Source organism: Leptidea sinapis, chromosome 28 (genome assembly GCF_905404315.1).
Source record: "Leptidea sinapis chromosome 28, ilLepSina1.1, whole genome shotgun sequence".
NCBI lineage: Eukaryota > Metazoa > Arthropoda > Insecta > Lepidoptera > Pieridae > Leptidea > Leptidea sinapis.
In genome coordinates, this window is record NC_066292.1 from 10,653,070 (window position 1) to 10,674,593 (window position 21,524).

The 21,524-nt window shown below is 35.4% G+C and overlaps 1 protein-coding gene and 1 non-coding gene across 7 annotated transcripts in view; one reads left to right on the plus strand and one right to left on the minus strand.

The window, feature by feature from the left end:
* The window catches only part of LOC126973149 (protein MTSS 2), a 195,460-nt gene extending 174,409 nt beyond the window's left edge, over positions 1-21,051 (plus strand). For 2 of the 6 annotated variants that reach the window (XM_050820298.1, XM_050820301.1), the window contains 10 exons: positions 5,912-6,026; positions 6,792-6,977; positions 7,983-8,086; positions 9,437-9,527; positions 9,642-10,100; positions 10,975-11,079; positions 13,051-13,152; positions 14,256-14,363; positions 15,609-15,730; positions 16,605-21,051. In XM_050820298.1, coding sequence (XP_050676255.1) covers positions 5,912-6,026; positions 6,792-6,977; positions 7,983-8,086; positions 9,437-9,527; positions 9,642-10,100; positions 10,975-11,079; positions 13,051-13,152; positions 14,256-14,363; positions 15,609-15,730; positions 16,605-16,712 — 1,500 coding nt within the window. In that variant the 3' untranslated portion in view covers positions 16,713-21,051. The remainder of the gene's footprint in view (positions 1-5,911; positions 6,027-6,791; positions 6,978-7,982; positions 8,087-9,436; positions 9,528-9,641; positions 10,101-10,974; positions 11,080-13,050; positions 13,153-14,255; positions 14,364-15,608; positions 15,731-16,604) is intronic. The other 4 variants (XM_050820300.1, XM_050820299.1, XM_050820302.1 and 1 more) reach the window with 4 other exon arrangements.
* LOC126973200 (U4 spliceosomal RNA) lies at positions 12,091-12,229 on the minus strand. Its single transcript, XR_007731290.1, has one exon. It is a non-coding gene; the product is annotated as a U4 spliceosomal RNA (small nuclear RNA).
* Positions 21,052-21,524: the final 473 nt, after the last annotated feature.

Below are 21,524 nucleotides of genomic sequence, written 5' to 3' on the forward strand. Positions count from 1 at the left end.
CATCTATTAAGAAATGGCAGAACAGAAAACCTCAGAATGTCACCGCGATAGTAATATTATGAGTGTTTTCTTAGTTTGCTATTGCGTCCGATGCGCTACTATTAAATACAGTTTTTATGTTGCTAGTATTAAAATTTGAATGATATACACTGGCCTTCAAAAGTAAGTATCACACTTTTAAAATTGGGATAACGTTTTAAGTTCGCAAGATATACTTTCGAAATAAGGGCTCTAAAGAGAATTTAATTTTGTACATAAAAACTTTATAGTCGGTAACCTTCTTTTAAGAATTGGCTGAAAAAAAACTTGAAAAACAAAACCATTCCTTTTTCAACGTGGACGTTTCCGAATTACAATTTTACCATTCACATTTTTCTTTCTGTTTTAAATTTTTTTCAACATCGATGGGTCTTGTTTTAAAAATTTATGCTAAAAAGCACATAACATTTATTTATCATGCCTCTTTCAGTTGAATAATGTGCTAGGATCATGGCTTTTCTGGAACTAGGCATCAGTATGCGTCGCACTGCAAGAATAGTGGGTGTGACGGTACGAACGGTCCAGAAGGTAAAGCGAAGGTACGAAGAGACTGGACACCATCTAAGGAGACCTTGTAATGGCAGACCCAGGTGTATCAGTGCCCGAGAAGATCGTTATATTATTTCCACTGTGTTAAGAAATCGCCACCAAAATGCAGTTGAAGTCCAGCAACAGCTACTTCAGACCCGGAGGGACTACATTAGTGACAGTACAGTGAGAAGAAGACTTGCTGAAGCAAATTTGAAACCCCGAAGACCAGCGAGTGGCCCAAAACTCGAGAGACAGCATCGAGTAGCGAGACTGCGATACGCCCGTGAACACATGCAGTGGGATGAAGAGGAATGGTCAAGAATTTTGTTTGCAGATGAGTCTCGATTCTCCCTTTACACTTCTGATGGAAGGCGAAGTGTTTACAGGCGACCTGGTGAGCCCTTCAAGCCTGCATCTCAGAAAGAGTCCAATACGGTGGAGGCAGTGTACATGTATGGGCTGGCATATCTTCCGAAGGTCGCACAGAGCTAGTAGCCATAGAAAATGGCACCATCACTGGGCAAAGATATGCTCAAGAGATTCTCAATGAGTATGCAGGGCCGTATTTAGCAAATATGGGTGATGGATCGATGCTGATGCATGATAATGCCCGGCCACACACGGCTCATTTCGTACAAGAGTATATTCAGGAGGTCAGTATCAGCGTGATGACTTGGCCATCAAGAAGTCCTGATCTCAACTCGATTGAACACGCCTGGGATGAGCTTGGGAGGCTAGTCAGAAATCGCAGACCACCAACTACTACCCTCAGGGCACTAAAGCAGGCCCTGGTAGAAGAATGGGAGAATATTCCCCAACATCGGCTCCGAAACCTAGTGTTCAGTATGCCAAATCGGCTCGAAGCTGTAATCAGAGCTCGAGGAGGCAATACCAGTTATTAAAAATTAAATAACATGTAATACATTTTAGTTGAAATTTTTTACACTAAACTAAAAATGTATATTTTCATTGTTTTATCTTTTTTAAGTTAAAAATGTTACTAATGTATAATTTTAGTTTCTAAGAATAAAAGCCTATAAAAATTGCAACAAAACGTTTTTAATCTTAAATCTCTACCTTCTATAGTTAATAAAAAAAATAATTTGAAAAGTGTGATACTTACTTTTGCAGGCCAGTGTATTTTAAAATATGGTCAAGTGTAAGGCGGACTTGTGCACGAAGTTTCTTAGTATCTTGGTACAATATATGACCTCTATGTAATTTATCCATCTTGGGTTTTAAAATTTGTAGTTGTAGAGGTAATAGTTATACAATCATATTGTCAGACCGATGATTCAATGACTGATGGACAGCGGAGCCATAGTAGGTAATGGGGTTACACTTCGGGTAACGGGAGTCATACATAAGAGACGTGGTTAGCCGTTAATGATTGGATTAATAACTCCAGAATGTCCCGGCGATCGTGTACGAAGAGACGGATGAATTTGGTCGAATTTAAAGCTGTATATAATAACCATGACCATTTAAATAATTATGATTGACAAGGTTTCGGCGGAGCAAATCGCGTGATTAGCATAATACCTTCTACCCAATACCAATACCAGGTAAAAAGATACTGAACCAGCTGCGCAAAACCGTCCAAATGCAATTTACAAATATGTCGAATTATTACTTTTTTTTTTTTAATATTACCTACTGAAATGGTCGTAAATTAAACTTCATCATGTTTCGTAGTTAATGGTGAAAAACGTCTCACAAAGGTCTACTTTGGGTATTTAGTAAAAAATTATAGATATTAAATAAAAACCAAATCTTTCAGGAGATCAAATAGAAAAAGTGTCCGTCAAAAATCGGCATTTATTGAATGTAGACCCTTAAGATTCCTAAATGAAAGCTAGAGATAATGGCCTTATTTTTGATGGTCTGCAGAAGTATCAAAGTATTACAAATTACAAAAGATTTTAATACTTACAGTGCACCAACGAGTTGAATATCGCAGCAGAACATAGTCAGAGAACAATCGCACTACCAACAGTATCGTAATAAGAACCAGCACGAATAGTACACAACCAGTAACTGACGATTCGACACACGATGTAAATGTGTTATATCGCTTGAATGTTGTGGTACGATGATTGATTGGTTTTGATACTTGGCAATGGGCTATGCATTAAAAATTATATTTGAGATATAATTTGCTGAGCCAAACTCATCGCCACCGCGCTTGCTGCCATGCCGCTTATTAATAGCGCATGCAATTATGAGAAAAAGATCCACCTCTATAAGGCGCCGCGTAATTGACAGCACCTACAGAATTCTAGGTGTGATAGGTATGATGGCGAGTAGGCTCGATTGCCCAATAATGAAGCACTAAGCGAAACACCAGACTGGACAAACGTCCTAGTTTTATAATTAATTAAATGATTTTTAATTGTACACAAAATACTCTAATTTAATGATGGCAACTTTAATTTTGTTATATAACCTTAATATTGTTACTTAATTTGATTTAGTTTTATCCATTATTGATTTTATTTTTATTAATTAAATTATTTGTTAACGTCTTATTCGTACCAAAATTTTAATGTTGATCGTTTTTTACCTTTATTGTTTAATATGCCCAGCGTGTGTTTAATGTTTATTTATATACAATATGGATCTTTGTTATCTGTCAGTAAATTAATATTATTATTTAACTCTAAAATAATATTGAAATTGGTATGATGTTAATGATGTCGCTTAACATTATATGTACACGATTGTTACGTCACTTGTCTGAATTAAATCATAATCAAGACTAATTTACACGAAATTCTAAAACTAAAAAGTATCAAACTGTTGCCGTTGCGCTACAATAACGAAGTATTCAGTACCCAATGCGCTATTGTTCTGGCCATAAATTATAATAGCAGTAATTATAAACACTACACGATAATTATTTTGGGAGCAACTTACCAAAATACAACAATCTTATCGTATAAATGGCTTTTAAATTTCAATAGATAGAAGTCCTTAATCACTAACTAGACTAGGGGTACAACAAGGGCGCCTATTTCTGCCGTGGAGCAGTAATGTATAAGCATTACAGTGTTTTTCCGTTCTGAAGGGCAAATGAGACTTAACATCTTATGTCTCAAGGTTACGAGCGCAGTTGTAGCCGCTCAGAATTTTGGGATTTTCAAGAATCCTGAGTGGCACTGTATAGTAATGGGCAGTACGTTTCAATTATCATCACCTGAACGTCCTGCTCGTCTCGCCCCTATCCTAAAATTTAAATCTTAGTAACCTATGCGTGTGAAAGGTGATCACTAAAGAAGAAAAAGAAGTTAAAGAAAATCTGGCCCCTTTCGAGAGATGTCTGTAGGATGGTGGATGATATTTCAAGTGGATAATTAACTCGTTCTGTCACTTCTTCTATAAATGAACGTTGAACGATATCATTATCTGGTAACCTGTAGGCTCAATCATTCCTGTATCCACAAATTTCAGAGCTGACACGACAAATAATAAAACTATAGACCATGTAATATAAAATAGTAAGCAGATCGAAACTATATCAACGGATTAATTAAAAATAATACCTAATAAGTAGTCAGTTAAATCTTTTATTTAAAACCCACTTATGAGTAATGTTTATAGGTAAGGCGAAATGATTATTGTCGTGAACACTGTTATCGGTTGCTCGATGTCGAGTGCGCTTAATTTATGATGTTTACAGATCTGCTGAGATTATGGAGTAATGTGGCAAATGCACAATTTTATGGGTGATCATATACCACGTAATTACAGGCACACGAGGCGTTCAAATTCAAATATGTTTATTCAAAAGACCATTGAAAATCACTTATTGAACGTCAAAAACTACCACCCATTCGAAAATGTATGCCTCAGCCAGGTCTGAGGGAGGGAGGTCTGAGAAGAACGGGCGCAACAAACTCAGCGGGCTTCTTTTTCAATAAATTAAAATTTATTAAGATTTCGTTACAATATAGAGAAAAAATAAGATGGTGTTACCGCGTTACGCTACGCCTTAAGCTGTTTTGTATTTAGTTATGACACGGGCTCTACTATTGACGCTGTTGTGCTGATGTTATACTTACTATCCTAACCACAATGTAAGAAATATATTTCGTACAGTGAGTCAACTCGTCAGATAGAAAAAACAATGATGGGCTGCGATATGAAGGTAGAAGTCGTCCCCCTCCTACCCGCGACTTCCTTGGTCGTACCGACTCTTTGACTTTCGTCCCGGTACTCTTATATAACTGTTTTCAAATCAAATTCACTTCATTCATTTAGGTCAAAGAAATGACGAAACACTCAAACATGTCAAAAAGGTTGAGCTTTAATAAGAAGCATTGGGAATAAACTCATTGCCACTCTTTTAAATAGACAATATCCGGACGACCGAGCCTTGCTCGGATTTTTAAGAATGTACAAAACTTGAACAAAAAAAAACTAATAGGACTTCTGGATTCGAACCGGGGTCTTCTACTTTCCTTATCACCCAATTTCCCATCTGAGCTATTAGTCTTGTGTATATTGGCGAAATTTACCTTTGTATTCTAATGTTATTGCAGCTGTTTCTCATTAAAACACAGATAAAAGCACATTTTTTTAAGTTGAAACCTAGCTAGATCGATTTATCGCCCCCGAAATCCCCTGTACACATAATTTTATGAAAATCGTTGGAGCCGTTTCGGAGATTCAGATTATATATATATATACAAGAATTGCTCGTTTAAAGATATAAGATTTACAGTGTTGTGACACTATGGGGCTTCTGTTACCCCAATTTGACTCCTTAATTGGGTCCATTTTGCGTGCGGTGTTAGTTGCGGTCAGTAACTACAACGAGCTCCTTCCAGATGTTAAGAACATTTCTGGGGTGTTCGCTGACATTCAGAGCAACCTCGTATTTTTTAGGGTTTTTGCCTGTTAGTTGGTAACTCCTTTACATCCAGGAATACCAACATCACAGGAACAACATGGGTGACCGTTTTATCTTAGACCAGACATCCTCGGCACTTAAGGCTGTATTACCATATATGTAGCTGCTCTTCCGGAAAAGCTATGGAAGAAAGAATCGAATAAAATGTACACGTGTGACACAGACTTAGAGAATTTTACATGTTATCGATAAAAGTTATCGTAAATATAGGTAACAATATTAAGTTTTTTTTTTGTAAATAGGAACATATTAAAGAAATAGTCATAAATTTAGTAAACTGTTAATTTTACTGACGTACTAAAATCTACTCCTTTATCTGTGTCAAATATTGGAACTCTCTTGTCTTTGCTTGTTCTTTTAGAGATTTTTTTTCAAATATAATATATAATTTAGTATTTTTTTTTCGAATAAGTTTTTTTTTTATTCCAGGTGTGTTCCGAGTCAAGTGCGAGCGAGTCGTCGCTAGAATCTTCCAGCGGCTACGGGAGCCAGGGTGCCTTTGCAGCCGAAGAGCACGCTCATCATCAGATGCAGCACGCGGATGGTGAGGAATATGAGACACATAGCGAGTTATTCGTTTGTCTAGTTTTGTGTTCTGTTTTTTTTTTGCGTCACCGTCTGAAAAGAACCGTTAATGAGAATAAGTTTCATTACCCGCAAAATACTAAGACTTCAAAAATAAAAAATATTACTCATAATAGTATTTCTGTTTGTAATTTCAACAATTATTGTACCGCTTAATTAAGTTAATTTATTTTGAAGTATGGTATTCAAACAGTCTGGTTTAATTAGTCAGGGTGTCGAATTTGGCTATAGATGGGCGCATCTTAAAAATTTAATCTGATAGTTTTTCCCTAATGCGTTAAAAGAACTTAATATAACTTCAAAATCTTTTTTTTTTATAATAAAAGTACCTCTATTGTTCACCAAGCGAAGAACGTGAGACATACTGACCGTTAATACGTCCCAGTAACAGAATTTCTATTTCTCATCTTTTTCTTGACAGATTTACACGACCTACGACAAGCACAAATACTTAGACAAGAAAAATAAATTTAAAAAAATATTTACAAAAGTCATCAGTTAGTTTTATGCATAAATTGTAACAAGCCTTGATAGTGGCTTCAGTAAATATTTACTATCCAAACGACAAAAAGAATTAGGAACACTTTAGAAATGGCGTTCAATGGCGTTTTCGGAGAAGCGGTAGTATGAAATATCTTTTTAGACGGTGACATGTTTCCCGAGTTTCGTTGGCATGCCCTTAGCTGTGTAGTACGCTTTGCACGTATTTTGTTTTGCACATCAGTAGAGTCGGAGATTGTGACGCTCCGGCGAACAAGCGAGGCGGAGATCGCCGCCGCTCGGGAGAGTTTCTCCGTGTCTCTCGGCAGCCTCGAGGAGGCGGTGCGTTCGCTAGACGAGACGACAATGTCGCAAACGTTCGCGACCATCAAACCAGCGGTGCCGAAGCGACGACCCGTTTCTATGGCTGGTAAGTTTCGTGTGTGTATTGAATTTGAATTTGTATTGAAGTGAAAACTTCCTCAGCGGTGTTGAGCACTTTTCTTGGGATTGATATAGAATATTAAACTAGCGTAAGGACACGTGACCTGTACGAAAATTTTGGATGAAAGTTGATTTCTTATAATAAATAAATAGAAATAAACTTTTTAATGTTAAATAATTGTAATAGTTCTGAATTGTCATTTTTGTGTACGATATGATATGATAGCGCAATAAATGAATATTATATTTAACCACATAAATGCTAGTACTTTCATACTGATAAATAAAGCAATTCGTGCGAAACTAACCCCTAACCATTCATAATATTCAAAAATGCACAACGTTAATGTTCAAGTTTTCACTTCTGCCGGCACTCCCGGAGTCATGCAACCCGTTATTTCTTTTTCTGTGTTAGTTTGTTAGTCTGTAATTGTATTATGTTTTTTAATATAATATATGGCTTGTAATAGTTTTCAATTCTGTTTCTGTCTTTATGTCGTTCTCAGTTCTTTCTAAGATCAGATTATACTTAGTAAGAACACGTAACTGCTGCCAAATGATAGGTTTGGATCGATATTATATGTTATAATCCCTGCACGTTGAAATGGGGACACACCGCTATCTTAGTCACGTCATAATTTCGTAAATTCCAGGCAGAACCCTTTTCGGATACATCCTCGCATCTAAACTAAGCGACCTTCTTTGTGAAATTAAAGTTGATGCTAATGTGCTTTATTGAAATGATGATTTTATCCAAATGTTCATTAGCAACGACTGGTAACACATTCCGGAGTACGTCCAAAGATATCACTGATACTTACAACGGAAAAGGGAACGATAAACATAGAAGGATAAAAGATTGCATTATCTATGGCTGTAACAGCTTGTAGAAGAAAGGCATGAGACGAAGAATTATTTAAAATCTTTAGAGACGTAATACAGGTGCTAAGTTGTAAGTCAGTAATAATGACTCATTATTTTTATGTTACAGGTGCAGTATGGTCCCGCCGCGGGTCTTCCAGCTCTGTGGGTAAACCACCGCCGCCGGTCAGGAGGTCTTCGTCCATATCGAGGCCTCAGAGGCCTTATGTGCAGGTAGGTGTATCAATACATATAGATTGTCAGTCGTTGAAGAATAGCAAAAGTTGCAGAGTAAGAAGAATTAGAAAGAGAGTTGGCGTTATTATGTGCTTAATATGCAATTTTTTAGTTGTGTCTCCAGAGAGAACGCCTCCAGCACTCTACCTTCGAGTGTTACCTCTAACGGCCGTTCCCAATATACTATCTACATATAAAGATAAATTACTACCTTCTACTGTCAGTAATTAGGTGTCAATAATTTGAAGCTGTCCCAATATACCCGACCAGTCATTCCTATCGCTTTATATTGGGAACCTTTATATTGCAATTTCCATACAAACATCTATCCCTGGTAAGCTATACGTCCTCTCATTGACAGACATCGTGTATGGATAAGATGAGTTACTGTCGAGAAGTGTATTGTGGCAGAAAACTCAACAATAGTTACGATTTTAAGCTCAAGTAGACCACAAGAGGAGATAGCCTGAATATAAGAAACGTCCGTAAGCCAATCAATATTGATTATGATGTTGTGTTCGTTCAACTCTACAGTAGTAGCTTCACGTGCATGGTACCTTCATATAAATTTTTCTTTATATAATCTCAGTACTGAGGGAAATCTCACAATAATAACAAATCTTATTAATATCTCTACATGAATACAAAACACCAAGGCTTAAAGAACAGATGGCAATAGTTTTAAATCTTAATAAATCGAGACTTAACGGTTATGCCCGCACATATTCCGCGTGTAAAATGACTCGGCCGCCGCTTGGCATTAATCAAATAACCGAAGAATCGAATAAAGATGCTGAGAATGACATACAATGTACGGTTAGCTATATGGTTAAGAGATATACTTTTCTCACAGCAAGAAAGCGACATACTATCAAGTATTTTCTCACTCAAGAAAGGAACCACTGATGTAGTTCCCATGTGCATAAAAATGACTGACAAATCAATTAAAAATAAAAATACATGAGAGTTGACTGTACACAGTGTCAGCGACGTCTTTCTGCATTTCTCTTTTGTCGCATCGACAAGAGCTATTAAAGATAATTCTCGCTGAAATTCTCAATTTTCTTGTATAAGACGAGGAATCCCTGTATACTCGCTTCCTGCTACAAAACTATTGAAACTACACTCGCTTCTATCTGCTTGCTAACTCGTTGTTAGTTTCTAACTCCACTCGTTTCTCGTTCAACGGCCTCCGGTTTGACCCGTGCCTTGTTCGGAAACTGCAGGATTGATTTTCGCATTGGGAATATCACTGACGAAATAATTCTTAAATGCCGCGTTATTCGTTAAAATATATTTAATTTAAATATTGAATTTTTAGTATATACTGTATGAATCGTGTTTCAGAATAACGCGTGCCCGCGAGAGGTAGCTACGGACGCAGACAACCTTCCACCGCCGCCCGCCTTCCTGCTGCAGCCAGACAGCGACATACTCGGTAAATACACATAGAAAGAACAATCAAATCATAAAGTACTTAAAGTAGAAAAAGAGTCTTAATAATAATTTGAATAAATACAACAAACATTTAAGGATTAATAATAATTTTCAGGTCACCCAGGCATCAACGTAGCAGAAACTGTAAAACAGTTAACAGAGCTAAAGCATATGCCGGCTTCGCCTGGTCTATTGCGCAGAACTATACAAAACCAGAACACGCAACAGCACCCGAGCTTCCAGAGTCAAAATCAAAACTTCCAGGGTCAAAATCAAAACTTCCAGGGTCAAAATCAGAACTTCCAGGGTCAAAGTCAAAACTTCCCGGGTCAAAATCAAAACTTCCAGGGTCAAAGTCAAAACTTCCAGGGTCAAAGTCAGAACCACGAGGGTCAGAACGACAACCAGAACCAAATGCTGAGCACATTCCAGCAGGCAAAGAGTAACTTCGCGAGTACTGGCAATGTAAACCCCATCTATGGACAAACGGGACACAGGATCATGGCTTTCGAGAATTCTATGTATTTGAGGAAGAATAGCATACATAGTTCGAATTCGGATTTATTTAGAGACAGTAAGTCTTTTTTACCTTACTGGTGTAAAAACCAAAAGTGGATTATCAGTATGTTCACCTATAGGAGCCTAATAAAGGGTGCTTTTAGATATCGCATTATGAATTCATATTTTATTAACTTAGAGCGTCCAATAAGTGAGAATGAATTATATGTTGCCGGTTACTTTCATCGAAGCATTTATTTCTCAATATTTGTATATTTATTTGGTTCCCTAGCGAATCTTACCTTTTAATTAAGGTTTTTTATCAAACAAGAATAAGCCGTAGGTACCGATTAATAGAATAAAACATTTCTACGATTCACATGAATAGTATATATTCATATAATTTCACTATAATCACAACTATATATATATAATCACACTAAATGATTTATAACACTAGGGCAGTCGGATGACCAGCAGCCACCACGTCCACCACGTCCACCACTTTTGGAAGCCCCAACAAGTGCCTTACAACACTACCAACTCAATAATACAAAACTACTAACTTCATAATAAAGTGACATCACTAAGATTTGAGTGTGAATATATAATATTTATTAATACAAATTATTATATTAACATTATTTTAACTGAATGTTGGTACTAATTGGAATGTCAAATAACCATAACATTAATGACAAATCATTCTAAAGCAAACACTGGTTACAATAAGTAGGCACTTTTGAACCAACTTAGCTAGGGCTAACTTACCTGACTATGTAGATTAAATACAAAAAAATCTTATACCTGCTAACTATAGTATTATTAATACCAATTACTAGCTATTGAAAACAGGGAGGAATAAATATTATTCGTTATATTCGCATTTTACTATAATACAAGCGTATAAAATTTAAGTTATGTTCATGTATGAAATGTTGGTGTTACAGGTATGTACGGCGAGATAAAACAGGCCGCGTCTCAATCGCCGTCGAGCAACGACACGCTCTCCAGCTTTGGACCTCGAATAAACGATACGCACTACGGAACCACTGGTCAGTAATTAATTGTCTGGCTACAAAAAAAATACCGGCTAACGTTAGAATACACAGAGAACTTTATATTGGGTATAAGTAACAGGTATTAAAATGTCACCGGTATAAGTAACAGGTATTAAAATGTCACCGGTATAAGTAACAGGTTTTAAAATGTCACCGGTATAAGTAACAGGTTTTAAAATGTCACTGGTTGTCACTGTGACAAGATATCAAAAATAACAGGTATAAAAAACGACTGATATTTGAGTAACAGCTGTTACTGCCCACTGGTTACTGATAGGAGTATTTAGTAACAATTAGTATTTTGTCACAGCTATTATTATGTAGTTTGTAGGTATGTTATATTATTTTAATTTAATATTAAAATAGTTATGGCTCAGCTCTTCTTTTAAATGTGGTATAAGAAAAATCCTGTTATTGACTACTGATTTTTTTTTATTTCTGTAATTTTTCGTATTCGTATTTATCCATAGCTATTTTGTACCTACAACAGCATAATACGGCTCAAAACTCCGTACGGAAAAACCTATATTGATTATTTGAAATTACCTACCACTTAAATAATCTAGTAGCTAGAACCTAACATCAATATTCTTTAATTATTTGTAAAATAAGGGCAAATTTTAATAATGAAGGTAATAGGTTAGAATCATTGTTAAAGCATTTATTCAACAAATGTACGAATAATAATTAGTAGTATTATATGAGAAGGTATTACGTAATACGTATAGATGGCGCTAACAAGTAACACCAAACAAGAAAAATATATAGTCCAGTACAGTAGCTAGTATATCACAGGTAGTATTAAACTAGTATTTTGTAACAGGTATTTGTCACTGTTACTTTTGAGTCACAGTCATACCTAGTATTGCATTTTGCCTAGTACGCCTCAAGCTCAACTTTAATCACTGGTCAGTTCTTGTTGTAGAATAAATTCTACATATTGTAATAGCAATCTTATTTGAAATTAATATTTTATGTGATTCGCGTATTTTAATTGTGTTTAAGGCCATTACAGCCGTTCAAAAATTGCCAGCACGGTCGGTATTTCACGACCACGCGGCGGGGTATTGGTAAAGTTTTCAACTAGCAATAATCGCACCTCGGATTAACCTCATTGGTTACGATATTGCCTCTGCGCAAAGTTAATCTGTCTTGCATTTCTCAGAGACACCCGACGTTGTCTGAAAAAATTCTCTCAGTGCGTGTTAGTAGTTGCCTAGCGCCACCTAGCGTCGTCCGGCAAAGTTGAGGTTCAGTTCTTATTCAGTACTACTACTGTCCTAAGCTAGTTTTAACTTTATCAGTTTTAAGATCTCAAACAAATTTATTAATTGTTAATAACTTTAAATTAAATGATTAATTATTCAATTAAGCGACTGCTATTTACTACTGAATTAATTAATATATTACTGGTTGAGCCCGTTTAAATAGGAGAGTGCTTAACCATGTGTCTTATATAGGTGTCTTGGTATTTGTTTAAGGTTTTTGTCCTTTTGCTTTTGTTTTTATTTTAACTTCCAGCTCCGGTCACATACGGAGTATTGCACTTATTTCTCGCCTGGCGTTCCACACTATCAGCTCGAACTAATTAATTTGACTTTAATTATTTGCAACACTGGAGCTGCTTGTCATCTTCGCACGACATACGACTTAGTGGGAATTTTTTTTTGTTCATTAAACTGTATTACAATAAAATTTATTAATTAAATATTCTGGAGGTGGTCGCTCCATTCCTAAGATGTAGTATCATTGTTTATTTCTTGGAGTTACCATTATATGTTATTTTTTATGCAGACCTTTTGCTAATTCACCAACTGTCATGGCCATTGGCGATAATTCGTACGCCTCCCGACTTGGTCCTTTAAAAAGTAATTTATATAACTACTATTACGTAAGAGTTGTTCTTGCTGATACTGGATACTTAACATACGTAACTTCATTTTGCTCTGACATTTTGTTTGACAGGTGTCAAGATGGAAGACAAACGTCAGTCGGAGGGCATATACGCGTCACCCACGACGCGCCACTCGGCCAGATCGCACAGCGCAGACAGGCATCGTCCTCAACGTATGTATGCTTTATAAGGTTACCTCATTCATAACTAACAAGTATCTCACTCAACAGTGCTTTACTGAATCTGAAATAGTCACCGGCTGATTTGATCACATGCAGCGAGCAACGAGGATCCAATAGGTACTCTGTGAACGTCTCGACCGCTTGGCGTTTCGTAAAGAAGTCTCTTTCAATATTGCACCGTTTGCCACAAACAATTATTCCCACTATCCAAGTGGCGTTTAGCTATATTGTGGTTTTCCCAGCACATTCCTCACATACGTGCTCATCTAGCCGAATCTCTATATCTGTGCACAGACTGGGACTCGAAATCTCGAGCGATTGCCAATTCCACGTTCATTTGGAATGCAACGCCAAATTGGCTTGGAAGAAGCTGGCAGTTATAGAGAGCACGGTGATACTTCAGACCGGCCTACATTCCAGCGTATATAGAGTATATCGCGTGAGATTCCTGCTCCCCAATTCCACGACACCCAACAAATTATCATTCCTACCATCTGGATGTGTGAAGTTCGTTTACAGTGCGGTTTTCCAGAAATGTCTTCCACGTACGTGTGGAATGAGTGCGGTAAACTAGTGCGGTGTTTCTGGGGTGATACGACATGGGTTCCTTCAGAAAAGTGCATACACCTTTCTAAAGGGCCGGCAACGCTCCTGTGATTCCTCTAGTGTTGCAAGAGATGTGGGCAGCGGTGATTACTTAACATCAGGTGACCCGGACGCTCGTTTGTCCTGCTCTTAAAAAATTCTCATGCTGAAGAAATCTTTTTAGAAGTGAAGTTTAGACGACTATCAAAATTTTTATATAAATTTGATCACTTAAAATTATGATTCTTACACTGAGAATGGTTTGAATTAAACGGAACTTGCTTGGACCCTAAGTTATCGCGCACGTGTACATACATCCTACTAATATCTTCCCTTCTTGGCGTGCATCTGTACAGAATGGGATGTCGCTATGCCAACTAAATGGCTGACAGGGTTGCCTTCATGTTTCAGTATGACAACTACTTCAACATTTTATTGAGGTAGAACCGTTAGTTGTGAGTCCATCGGCCAACCACTAGTATGTTATATGTCCCCATGTCCTCCAACAGCGAGCGGCCTCATCGCCAGCCTGAGTGCCCGCCTCACTCCGCAGCTCTCTCCTCGCACCACTCGTAGGACCCTCTCCCCTATATCTGCCAGCCCTGACACTCACAAGGGTAAGTTACATATACTTAGTAATCTATATAGTAGTTATTGATTTGACGACCGATATAGCTGAATGGTTGGTGACCCTGACTACTAAGCTAGAGGTCCCGGGTTCGAATCCCGGTAGGAGCAATCATTTATGTGATGAATGGATGTTTGTTTCCGAGTTATGCATGTTTATATTTATTTATATACGTTTAAGTAAGTATAATGTACTAGCTGACCCGATAGACATTGTTCTGTTTATAATAAACAAAAAAACTCTTGCGGGTGAAATCCGTTCTATGCTGACCTCTACTCAGTGAAAATAATATTCCTACCAAATTTCAAGTCTTTAGCTCTAATGATTCCAGAGATATCGTGATGAGTGACTATATATGTGGAAATCTCTTATATATATATATATATATATATATATTGTCTTGCACCTATAGTATATATATGCTATGCCTAGTTTGGGGCAAGATAATTTATGTAAAATGTAAAAAATAATAGAAAAAAAATAGCATTGAAAATATTGATGTATGTTATGAATTCTACAACTGCTAGACCGATTGTGATGGAATTTTCAGGCAATCTTTAGAGCCTAGCAAGAGTCCCTTTGGAATTTTTTAACGATTGAGTTAGAATATTTTTTTCTGCTTTTGCCGCAATGTCGCTACAAATATTTAAATAATAATTAGATTGTTTCTTTACAATCCTTAACGCAAGTCAGTATATTAGTGATTCTCTTCTCTTGATTGAAGATTTTTTTAAACCTCTGATTTACCAACAAGTCCCGCGCGCCCGCAGTTGGAACTTGCTGAACTGTTTTGGCGCCAAGCCCGGTGCCGCCACTTGTAACGTGTTACCCACTTGTGTTTATAATACTCGAAGTGTCATTAGGGAGCTTAAGCGTTTGCTTGGAGCTGACTCCATTTAAAGGCCGCTAACTAACATCCGATATATAAGAAAAGATTATTTAGAATCATGATGTTATGTCATCTGTTAATCGATTTTGAATCTGCATTTCAATATATCAATTATTATGTATTCATTTCCACAACAATATAGTGTAGAAAATGCCTAACATTCATACCAAAACATACCAAAACGTCATCGAATAGATTGATTGAAAAAAATGATCACCACATCGTTTGACTGGTTGTTCAAAAGCAGAAAATGGATTAAAATATTAAAATCAGATCGCCAATTTACGATTTCGATTTAATATAGAAATTTCTGTAATTTCAAGTATTGTTTAACATTGCGTGTAGCAGTACCCAGTGCGGTGCAACCTGCCTTCCTGGACAAACTGTCGGCGACCATCCAGAACCAACGGAGACACATCACCGAGCGAGCGACCAACGTGCGCGACCGTATCAACGCACACGCGCAGGTCACTCTTTAAATACTACATTCCACACACAAACAATCTTTGCAATGAGTCTGTGCGCGCTGAACATTGATATTTGATTGTTAATTAATATATTATATATTTTAAATATGTCTATATTTCTGCTAATTATGTTTGCTGCTATTTGATGCTGTGTACACACGGTGGTGTTCTGCAGCCGCAGCAGTTTTTATCATGGACATGTACAAAGGAGCCTCCCACTGATGGGAGTTTGTACAGGATGCCGGCTAGATTATGGGTACCACAATGGCGCCTATTTCTGCCGTAAAGCATTAATGTTAAACATTAGTGTTTCGGTCTGAAGAGCGCTAGTTAGTGAAACTACTGGGAAAATGAGATTTAACATCTTATGTCTCAAGGTGACGAGCGCAGTTGTAGTGCCGCTCAGAATTTTTGGGGTTTTTCAAGAAACCTGAGCGGCACTGCATTGTAATGGGCAGGGCGTATCAATTTCCATCAGCTGAAAGTCCTGCTCGTCTCGTCCCTTATTTTTATAAAATAATAAAAAAAAAACATGTTTTTGTTGCAAATTAATATATATTGTACCCGAGGCTTAATAATTATAATACCTACCGTTGCACTTTCACTAAAATTATTTAGATCAACACTATTCATAGGTACACATATCGGCAACGCCATATTATTTAATACAATATACGTATATGTTTGAACACACCTGAATACGACTACAAATGTAATCATTTATTCATAACTTTAATACAAACGTTTACATACAATACTTTACTTACTTTAATATAATACAACTACATATAAGCAAACTTATTTACATTCTTATTAACAATAGATGTTAAGCAGTTTTTTTTCATTACTTAATATATTATTTTTTCCTTATCAGCCGGATCCTCGTGTGTGCCACACTTCTCTCATGGAGCAAATAAAGCGCGGAGCCACTCTACGGCGGAATAAGTACTGCAATGATAGATCAGCGCCAAAGATACGATAATTGACTCTATTGTGTACACATGAGAGGCTATAGTGGCATGTTCATAAGTATTTCATTTATTTTCATCACAATTGCATTATTAAAAAATATTCATATGGGAGAGCTTCTAACAAACTATTCTAATAGTTTGGCCGCGTGGTCAATCAAGGATATTTACATAATTATTCTGCTTTGATTTTCCAACTTCCAACTATTATCTATGGCAAACATTGTTTTTTTTATTAGATCGTTTTTTTATTTTGATTTTCTTATCATGGCATCTATTAATTTTTTTTAAATCATATACAAAAATATTGTAATATAGTATGTTATAAATTAATTATTTGTTTTATCTCATTTAATATTTATTTATGTGTGATATAAATGTCGAATAAAGCTACCATAGCCTCTTATAAGAGTAAAACTAGCGAAGTTAGACAGGTCTTGGATAGGAATGTCACTTGTTCGTTTATTTAAGTTCGTATTTGTAACTGAAATGATTAAAAAAATTATATTGTTTATTTCTTTCTGTGACAGTTGTCCTTCATTATTGATAATAAAGATTATTTGTACTCCTTTAATACAATTTCTATTACTTTCCTTTGTTTGTAAAATACTAAATAACAACTTTGATTTGTTTAACTGTGTGTTATGTACATGGCGCTATAATTGGGTATTTTTTTTTTTATTATAAAATAATATTAATATAATGATGTATACTGAAAATAAAATTAAAATCAAACAAAGCAATTAAAATATTCATTTAAACTCTTGGAGTAAGGAGTCTGCTATTACTATCTCACCTAACAAAATTTTGTATAGAGCTCTACTATGGCAAAACTAAGATAAGAATATGACGTCACAATTTATTAGGGCTGTCTCTGTCTAGTGAGAAATATTACATTTCTTTACATCTTTTTTTGTTATTACATCGATTGCATTAGTTTTTTCAACATTTTATTTGCTTTTAAATCTAGTTTAAAAAATGACTTAAATTCAAATTCAAATAGTTTTATTCAAAATAGGATGTGAAATCACTTATTATAAGTCAAAAACTACCACCCATTCCAAAAAGAACGCTTCCGACTTGAGAAGAATGGGCTCAACAAACTCAGCGGGATTTTTTTTCATCAAAAAATATGTTTACAAAGTAATATTGTACAATTAAACTTATTATTTAATAGCCCGAGGGCGGTCGCTCCATTCCCAATCTGTGGAATCACATAAAAATCAATATTTTGATTTGAGTATAATGCCCAATTATAGGGGCCGAGCCGAAGTGCTGGTACGCTATTGGCGGATGTGACATGTACCGATAGTATAACAAACACAATTAATGTATTCCGTCTATTTTTAAGATACTTGATAAGTGTTCTCAGTTCAGCAGTGTTGATAGCAGCCTATTTCAATATGTTTGATTGTAAATTTAATATGACATTACAATATCTTTTCATGATCATCATTATGTAAAATGTTAGTATCATTGCCAAATGTACGATAGTATTAAGAGTGTTATGTATTTAAGTAACTATTTCATTCTTTCTACGTTTGTTAAATGTTTTTTAGCAAGTATCGTCAAAATTTTTGATCTATTTTATGTACCTATTCTAAAAAAAAATCCTCGAATGACCTAATTACTTATAATGTCCCCATTACGTCTTAGTTACAAAGTTTGCATGAAAATTGTATATAAATTAATTAATTTCTATAATAATTGAAGTAAGTCGGTTGATAATTAGCCACGTTTCATTGGTATCTGTTCAATAATTTCTGCATTAGAGCAAAAGCAATAAACATTCCTCCGTTTGATAATACGTATTTGTTCAATTAGTGGTAATGCTTCCTGTATAATATATAACACAACTTCATATTTATGTCTATATTATTAAACTTCATACTTTCTCTTAACATAAGTGTTTCCGGTCGTAAAGCAGAGACAGTTTCGGCATTAACCTACCTTTGTCTGTATTTAAAAAAAATATACAACTTCGCTGGGAGATGGAAGTATTACAAGTACCGAAAATCATCAATTTATAATATACCATCGAAAATTATGTCTACAATACCTACTGTTTTATTTTATCGCGCAATTTTTAAATATTATCAATACCTACCCAGGTCGATACTGAAATAGAAAGAGAATTGTACCCGATTGACAAGGATAGCTTGTAAAGGTCAATGACCGAAATTCTCTCTGCTGAGCGTCGACAGTATTAAGGCTGCATGTACAATTAAATTGACGTCCAATTGCTTAGGGAAGAAAGATCTCTTTTGTACGAACGTTAGCTTTTTCATGACTTTTGAGTAAGTACTATGTAAATGTTGTAGAAACTATAGGAAATATTAATTGTAAGACATAATTGGATGTTCTTCAATGTTTTAACAAACAGTTCACAACTTTTAATGTAAGTACCTGCTAAGGATTATTGAACCTACTAAAAATTTTGATTTTGAAAATCTATCTAAAACTATTGTAATTTGACCTTTTTGCTCATTTTGGGAAATTATTTATGAGAACGCGTTGATAAAAATGTAACATATCTTATCGTATAGAAATTTTAAACATCAAACATATCGAATAATGACTGAGGATTATTATTATTTCGTCGTTAAAAACTTGGTCCTATTACCGTTTTATTAACGTGATCAAATAAGGATCTGAGATAATTTATACGTCTAGAAAGAGCTTCTTGCCCCTAGACTACCGATTAAAACTGGCCTGGTGTATTACCTCAGTGTGCCTGACAAGCTGCGTCTTACACTCGCGATTTGGATACCACTTTGTGTTAGTGTGCGTGCATTGCTGAAAATAGAGGTTAACTGTTAACCTCAATTTTTTCAGAGCTGTCACAGTCCATCTAGACGTATAAATGATGACAGCTTAGTCGTAACACTAGTTTTTTTGAACAGGCCAATAAACATTATCCATGAGCTGAAATTGTGAAACGGAGCTTGTTTTTTAACACTTTTTTCAATAATCTATATTCTCTTTCAATCTAATAATATGTTATGGTATGCCATTACTGTATAAACATTTGCCGTTGTGTAATTGTAAAGTACGGACATTTTTAGTGTTTATTCCACTTAACTTACAGCTTATAAATAGATATTATAGAATATTGCAATAAATTATGATTGAGTTAAATCGTCTCATAATTTTATTTCATTGTTTATGGGTACTATAACAATATCGTAATTATTTTGATTATAGTAAATGCTTGGCAGTTTAGATATTTCAGTGTGCTTTCAATAATTGTGTTAATTCCAATAATATATTTAACAATATTAAATGTAGAAAGAGTAATAAGTATATATAATATAATCGTAAATAAATGTATTAATTTTAAGGTGATTTTAAATGTGCTAGAACTATAAGCAATAACTATGCATACGTTTAGAAAAGCATATCTCATTTGGAGTTTATAATTGGCGGCCATGAATGGCACCTATTTTGTCTAACAGTTTCATAATTATTATTGCCAGAATATTTATATGATGTTTTCTTTTTTAAATAGCTTTTATATCCTTTTTTTGAAAGCGTAGCTAGAGATGTTATAAGTCAGGCTGTAAAGTTATTATTTTTTACGTGAATTATAATAGATATACTAATTTAATGGAATCGCTCGTTCCTTTAAAGTATCGTATGTTTTTAATTATTTCAAGCCTCGTACATTTTAGAATAAACTGTACTGATGGTGGTTAGGTGTGTAATTTATTAGTAATACAAAGCTACATATCTATGTATACATATTTCAATGGTGATTGTGTTTCTGTGCTTCGGTGTATTTTTATGTTGATATTGTAGAGTTGACGAGAAAGTGAAATTAAGTTGACAATCTTTTGTTAGTCGGGATTAACTGACGCATAACGTAGGTTGTGTATTATGGATTATGACTTCGATATAACAGCACTAAAGCGTCCATACGATAGTGAGAGGGGAAAAAGTGGGTCGGGAGGGGAAACAATCATTCCTTTCGGGTCTCGAGACAAGTTTGTCATATTGTACTCTGTAGTTATAGCTTCATCCAAAAGGATAAATCCGTTACGTTTTTTATACCTACATAAAATATATCAATATGCAGACGTTTGTACTTTGTACCAAATAACTTCTATAATCGTGCAGTATTTTCTTTTTACATAGTTTTTATTACAATTTTTTCATATTTCAAATATTGTTTCATTTTAAAGACGTTCAATCGAACTTAATTCGCTTTCTCGTTGTGCAACTGTTCTGTCTATGTATAATCGATCTTTATCTGTGTAATGTTTGAGACAGTAAAATGAGGGTAGCCCGATATTTGGTTACGGTAATGTTTGAGAATTAATGGATCGATTTGAAATAAATAATTTAATATTGTAATTATTTTTGTTTTATTTTATTATACTCTTATCAAGTCACCTCCGATCAATCGGCGTTGTTTTTTTGGTGTTGCCTAAGGATGGAGAGAATCTTCATTCCTTCTATCGAATACAAGGGAATGTTCGGAGTTACATAAGGTATACGTAAAAAAAAGAGAAATTTCACTTAACTCACAACCAGGCGTTTCGCAAGAAACTTTTTGCATCGAATTCGAATATTTTATTAAGACCTGATAACCCACTAGGCTCCTAACACCTTAATGTTTGCAATCCAAACTATGCACTCAACCAACTGAGGTGAGTGGGCGCGGGTACTGATTGCTCATTGGTCAGGTATTGATCAAAATATATCTTAAACAATCGCTACTGGCTACTGTGGATTTATGACGTCTATGTGTTTTAAGGTTGGAAGTATACTTCAAAGTACGGCAAGGCATCTCTTGGGCCCTCTGAATTCCAATGCGCCTGTTTTTT